Source organism: Pseudochaenichthys georgianus, chromosome 15, assembly GCF_902827115.2.
Source record: "Pseudochaenichthys georgianus chromosome 15, fPseGeo1.2, whole genome shotgun sequence".
Classification (NCBI taxonomy): domain Eukaryota; kingdom Metazoa; phylum Chordata; class Actinopteri; order Perciformes; family Channichthyidae; genus Pseudochaenichthys; species Pseudochaenichthys georgianus.
The window spans coordinates 9,546,911-9,554,193 of record NC_047517.1 but is presented as its reverse complement, the minus strand read 5'-3'; the positions used below and the strand labels follow the sequence as shown (position 1 = coordinate 9,554,193).

The window sequence follows — 7,283 nt, the reverse complement described above, 5'->3', positions numbered from 1 at the left end:
GAGCAGGAGGAGCGGGAGGAGCAGGAGGAGCAGGAGGAGCAGGAGGAGCAGGAGGAGCAGGAGGAGCAGGAGCGGGAGGAGCAGGAGGAGCAGGAGCAGGAGGAGCAGGAGCAGAAGGAGCGGGAGGAGCAGGAGGAGCAGGAGCAGGAGCAGGAGCAGAGGCAGGAGGAGCAGGAGGAGCAGGAGGAGCAGCAGGAGGAGCAGGAGGAGCAGGAGGAGCAGGAGCAGAAGGAGCGGGAGGAGCAGGAGGAGCAGGAGGAGCAGGAGCAGAAGGAGCGGGAGGAGCAGGAGGAGCAGGAGGAGCAGGAGGAGCAGGAGGAGCAGGAGGAGCAGGAGGAGCAGGAGCAGGAGGAGCAGGAGGAGGAGGAGGAGCGCTGTGTGTGAAGCGAACACATCTCACGTGACTCAAACCAACAGCACGGGCTAGGAAGCACCCGTCAGGCGAGCTCCATACTGTCAGGCAGTGCCACACATGCAGCGTTCTCTCCGCGTCTGCCCCGTAAAGTGGAGTTTTCCAATTTCCAATTTCCATTTTATGCTACGCTGTACTTCTACTGTACTTCACAGATCTGGATGAATGATGTGAAATCTAACCAAGTGTTGAATCAGACTTTAGTTCCACCTGGAGTAAATCCACCAGCTACCCTGCAGTCTACAAAGTACTTCAGACTAGCTGCACCTTCACCAGCTTTGAGAACACTTTCATGATCAATCATTATAAAACACATCATATATATTATTCTGAAATGGACCAATCTGCACAACGACTACTTTTACTGTCGCTACTTTCACTATATTTAGATGATGATATTATTTAGAATATGTTTCTACTTTGACTTGAGTAACATTTTAAATGCAAGACTTTAACTTGCAACAGAGTATTCCTACACTCTGGTACTTCTACTTTTACTTATGTACAAGATCTAAGTACTTCTTCCACTCTGAGTTTCTAAAATGTATCCTTTTACAGTTACATAAATAAAACCCTAATCAAATTACTGTTACATTTCTAAAGACTGGGGATAACGAGCGGGATTATACTTGTAGGGGTATATAGTTATTGTAACAGAATATAGTTTGAAAAAAAACCTGCCTGTTGAATATGTTGAAGAAGTTTTTAAGTGCAGTGTTGCGTTCACAGTACCATGGCAACGTACTGTGAACGGATTACATGTAACGGGATTACATGTAACGGGATTACGAAATTAGATACAAAAAAAAGTATTGAGAATTTTCTTAATTATTTACTAAATATCTTGGTTTCTTCTTGATTTAAGTTTCATTGTTCTGTTGTTTTACATGATACACTTAAGTAAAAACCTGTTTGTATTTATTTCTCTTGTATTTATTTGCATTGTATTTGATATTGAGGTAATCCAAAAGTAGGATTACATTACTTTTATATTGTCATACTCAGATTGAGTTACGGATTACATTTTCTTACAGGTACACGCGAACTATTTATTGTAACGATATACATTTTGAAAGTTACCCTTTCAACCTCGCATGCCTCTGATACATGGATGTAGCCTATTGGTGTGTAAAATAGTAAAGCAACAAATCATTTACCGATTACACTTTTTTACAGGTAACAAATTATTGTAACGAATCACACACTGAAAGTACTGAGCCTGTTGAACACTGACGGAACACAAGCTGTTGCGTGGTGAGTTCACGGTACCTCGCCAGGTCCAAGAAGGAGTCGGTGGTCTCCTTGTTGTTGCTGATGCTCTCCAGCCCCAGCTCGTTGGTGTTCAGGGCTCCAGCTCCCACCCCGGGTTTGATGATGAAAGCCAGGGTCACCCCGATCCCCGAGGCGATCAGCGTGGTCACCAGGAAGTAGGCGACCGCGATGCCCCCCAGTTTGCCCAGGGAGCGCGTGTCCAGGCTGGCGGCGCCGGACACCAGGCTGCACACCACCAGGGGCAGGATGATCATCTTCAGCATCCGGAGGAGCATCTCTCCGGGGAAGGCGAAGTAGGTCATCTGCGCCTTGGTGAGGTCCATGTTGCGGACCATCATCCCGAGCCCGACGCCCACCAGCACCCCGGACACCGTCAGGATCACCTGCAGGTTCTTCCGCAGGAACCCAATCAGCTTCTCCTTGAAACTCTTCTTCATCTTCGGGCTTTTCTCCACGATCATATCGGTGGATGCGGAGCTGGGCAGTGCGTGCCCGTTGATCTCGCTCTTTCTCTCCATCATTTCTCCCCTCTAAGAAGCTGCGTGGGAAGCGGTGTCTGGATCCTGGCAGCGTGGGTAAGGGTGCACACTCTCGTTCGGCGCACGTACTGTGCTGTGGGGGGGGGGGGGGGGGAGCGTGGACAGTGAGAGCCAATGGAGAAGGAGCAACGACACAGAGAGGCAGTGGATCATGCGCACAGCAGCCCGGCTTTATAGTAGCAGCAGCATGATGCAAGAGCATTGTGAGATTGCCGGGCTTTCTGGCAATGGGGCACTGGCACACTTGCCTTTATTTGGGCAATGTTATGTAATGGGACTGGAACAGCAGGTTATTCATTAAAATGGGTCTGGCAGAAAGATGGTAGTCATATATTTACAATGGCATAATGATTGCAGGTTTCACTGTAACGAGTACATTTAAAATGGAATGGTAAATGGAACAATATAATTTAAAAATGAGTTATAGATATCTACTGAAATGCTATAATGCATTTTCCAGCAATAGCACTTACCTTTACTAATCAAAAAGGTCTCTTGCCCACTTTTTGAGTATTTTCTTGACCTTTATCCTGTCTTTTATATAAAACATTATTTTCAATATGTATAGTATGCTACACTCTCCCATTGACCAAGTGCACGTGAAAGGATGCCTCCAGTCGTCGTATCTCCTGTACAACTCCATATATCCCTATAGCTTGCAGCCCTTTCAAAATTAAAGTGTTCGATTATGAAGATTTATTAAACATTGAATCTGATCTGTTGATTTATTCGTGCATATGTGCAATAGGTTTTAACTGAGGAATCATGATGATGACGTCATGGAAGAGAAATGATCATGATGAGACGCAGAACCAGTTGGGGGTCCATTCATCAGTTTGATTCGTGTGTCATTGTGTCTCTGTGTAATACTCCATGTGAGATGAGAGCTGGCCCTGTGAGCAGCAGCCTGTGTGATGGATGAGGGAGGGGTGTCAGCACCAAGGCCAGCGCTCCGCCGCCTAGAGGGCGCTGCTGCTGCTCTGAGGGAAACACCGTTACATGGAAGCTGATGGGATTCAGTTTCGGACACATTTACTCACTGCACCTCTGCTAGTGAACCACCAGATGGCAGTCTAATAAAGCTAGTTTACATACACACATCAGACGAAGTGTTTCATGAATGTAGAAAAGCCAAGTTGCAATATGTAAACTTCTGGTAATGTGTCTTTGTATTTGTTATTTAGCCTTTTGTAAAGCATATTGCATTGCTTTTTTTTGTATTGGACTATTTTTTTTACATTATGATTATTATTTGCAGATTTAAAGGTGGGGTAGGTACTTTTGGAGAAACCAGCTCGAGTGCGCTAGAATTTGAAAATACACAACCGGAAAAAATCTGCCACTTCCTTACAGAGCCCCTCCTCCGACACACACGAACGCGCACATGACCAATGAGGGCACGAGATAAATGTGTGCACAGATGGAAGGCTGACAGGCAGGTAGGCCATCCAGTCATTTTAGCTGGGCCGGCTCAGATGATTGGTCGTGATTTTTACGTACTATGGCTTCCACTGATGACGTTTTTTGTATGGATTTGTTGTCGCATTCCATGGAATATAACAAAAAGTGTTTCTGAAATAAATTACATATGCCACCTTTAAGCTAATGTTCAGAAAATTATCTTAAATGTCCAATAAAAGATCAAATCAATTTAAATAGAATACAAATATTTATATAAACACAAGAAATGTAAGTAAAACGTCAAATAAAAGATCAAATCTGCCATAAACTTTTGATGAACTTTAGATAAACAAAGAATGTACAATTGTATTGTATTGATATCAGCAGCACTTGTAACTAACGTTTGTTGTTACCCTGAAACGTGTAATATTTCTTTTTAAATACATTTTCAAAATGTATCATAAAGTTTGTAGTAAATCTGATATAGGGTTTGAGGTCTGGATAATTCACAGAAAGACGGTTTTTATGAGATATGCTTTTTGTTATGTGTCTTTTTTGTACATTCATTAGTTGAACCAACAACAACATTTATAAATGGTAATAAGTTATATTTTAAAATGTCTGATTATCTTAGACTACTTTCTGTAGCATCTAAATATTTGTTAAATGTAATTTCAATATTGGCTTGACATGTTGCCAAAGCACATTTACCATCGTAAAAGCCAAAGGTAAATAAATATAGGAGAAAAATAAAATAGTATATATGAGTCATCAAGTTAGTATTGGTAAAACTTCAATATAACAATATAACTTACAGACGAACAAAACACTAAATTAGTATTGCGGTGTGATTAAAGAGGAGTACAAAACAAACTTTTAAAATATAAATATAAATATGGAAATCTTCTGATAAAGCATTATTTTGAGGAATAATCAAGATACTATGTTTTAGACATCGACCTGCCATAAAGCAATGTGTTAGTATAATAAAATAAGAAGCATGATATTGATGCCAGCGGACAGAGAAGCAGCCTCTGTCTCTGAGTTGTCCTCACTGACCTCAGATCTGCTGTGTCTAAGTTGAGCTAACTCTCCCTCCTCCAGCCGAGACAGATTGTTCCCTCTCCCCTCACAGCTGTGCGGCCTGAACGCTGTAAATAACCACCGGCCTACAGATCAGGAGTCATGGCTGTTTAACAGTGGCAAATGCTGGCTGTGCTGCTAAAATAGATTACAAAAAATACAGGGAGCTGTTACCCAGAGGCATCAATATCCAACTCAGAGAGGATCCAGTGGGGAACCAATACTATGCCCAGCCCTTCTGAAACAACAGCTGCTAAATGACTCTTTCTTTAAGCAACAGAAGGCTTGAATTCAATTAGATTGACATGCTTTCCATGCAAATCAGCCTGTTGAGAATGTGTCCTTCATTTGTGTATCATATTTTAGCCAACGAAACCTTTGGATTTTAGCCTTTGCAGACCATTGACATGCACACAAACCTATAGCACACACTACAGGGAAGGGAAACCCTGAAATCATAATAGGGCCCCTTTATATAGCCCATACACACATGTTTACCGATAGCACACACTGGTCAGCTTATTATACATATACATGTCACTGTGTATTATGTGCATGCAAATAAAAAAACTGTACACAATATCAAAAAAATAAGGAGACAAATCAGGCTCTTTTTACAGTTTATTGTATATATATATATTTATATATATAACTAAAAAAGTAAGACTGTTTCAAATTCATTGACAGCTGTCCATTCATCTCATAAACTTTATATATATATTTGTATATATACACATACAAATATATACCATCTTCAGTCCACGTTGGATCCCTATACAGTGATCAGCTGTCTCTTTGTGTGTGTGTACTATTGCATAGAAAAAGGCACAGCTCTGAGGTCTGTGTGAAATACAGCCTTCGTGGAGAAAAACGAGTGTTTCTCCGCGATGTGACCCAACTCGTGGTCCGACAGCGCTAAAACAGATCGGTAACAAACACTGATGGACCAAGTCTCTGGAGCTCGTGTGTTGTTCCTACTATTTACATTACTTTTGGCATTGAAGCGTCTGACAGGCTTTGGAGTCTTGACATCGGAAGGTTGGAGACGGCTGTGTGTATTGCTGCATGAACGGTTCAACTTCAACTGGAAACAAAATCAAGTACAAAAGATGTAAAAAGTTGTGGCCGCAAACCCACAATAACAACAACAACATAAAAGCAGATAATAGGAACTACCTATGTGTATAAAAAATGGCTTCCACCCATAATTCCACGCTCAGATACATTCCTATCTGAAATACATTCCCGCCACACATTCTGTACACACATTTACAATCCAAATGTTCACTTCACATCAAAAATAAATATATTTACATTGAAAAGAAAAACAAGAAGAATAAATAACTTCATGGACAAAAGAAAAAACAAGCACTCCAAAATGCAAACATGGTGAGAGAAGCGTCGTCTGATCGGTGCTGCTCACACTCCGCTTTGAATTCAGTTCAACGCAGCTCATTTACATATTAAGTGTCAGATGCATGATGGGAAACTAATGATGATCCACCAGAACAAGTTAAACATCACCAACACCTCACTGCGGCCAGACACAAGGGTTTAGGGGTATTTGTTACTGAACTTCATTTGAAGGGAAACAGTTCAACGTGTTGGTGATGTGCATCTCTGTGGTGTCTTTGTGATATTGCTCCACACATGTAGATGACATTCATTCCAACAACTGAGATTCTCAGGGGTCGATAGGGACTTGGCGTGGGAAGCGTAGGTTGCTGGTTCAATTCTCAGAACAGACCAAGTGAGTGTGGACTGGTCCTTTGAGAACTAAAAGTCACTGTGTGTGCCGTGCCGTGTACACCTTTTACGATTGAGAGATTTCATTCGAATGATCCACCTTCATTCAAGCTGCGGGACACATAGTTATGCATAAGGTTGTAATGATGAAATGACAGTTTTCACAAAACTCCTCACAATTCTATGAAGCGTTTTAGCTTCTTTAAACAATGTCTCACTGTGCGCCATCACAAGTGACAATGTGTAGCATTCAACGTTCAAGTTAATAATGTCATGGTGTGTTTTAGGCTTGTTGCAAAAGGGGCTCGAATAAGTGATGAACACAAGAGGCGCTTTCACACCGCAGTACTTTTCCCACAAAGGTTCATGAGCACTAAAGAGTTCTCATGAACTAAATACCGATCGCGTTCACACCGGAATAAATTCCTGGGGGAGGTAACGGCCCATCCACACAGCGGCGTGCGCTGACGCTTGCCGGCGGGCGTGTCTGAAACTCGACCAACAACCAATCACATGAATCTCCCGCCCCTGACACACAAGCAGCGGTTTGATTGGCTAGAGCTTGTACTGGCATATGATTCGATTGGCTGACGCTTCTGCCGAGGCGTCAAAAGTTGAACATTGCTCAACTTTTGCAGCGAGCCACGCCAGCTACGCTCCACGTCGCTTCCCACGATGCATTTCGGCTAAAAGTGACGTCACCCCATTCAAAGTGAATGGGGAAGCGTCAACGCACGCCGCTGTGTGGACGGGCCGTCAGGCAAATTAAGACGCTGACGTCACTTCTTCTTCTGCTTTGGGTTTACTGGCAGGCCGCAAACAACTTCACG

At 42.7% G+C, this 7,283-nt stretch overlaps 1 protein-coding gene across 1 annotated transcript in view; it reads right to left on the bottom strand.

The window, feature by feature from the left end:
* LOC117459638 (neutral amino acid transporter A-like) overlaps nt 1-2,301 on the bottom strand; it is a 39,618-nt gene extending 37,317 nt beyond the window's left edge. Inside the window, exon 1 of the mRNA XM_034100658.2 lies at nt 1,682-2,301. Within this exon, the coding sequence (XP_033956549.1) occupies nt 1,682-2,205 (524 nt within the window). The 5' untranslated portion in view covers nt 2,206-2,301. The remainder of the gene's footprint in view (nt 1-1,681) is intronic.
* Between the last annotated feature and the right edge of the window lie 4,982 nt (nt 2,302-7,283).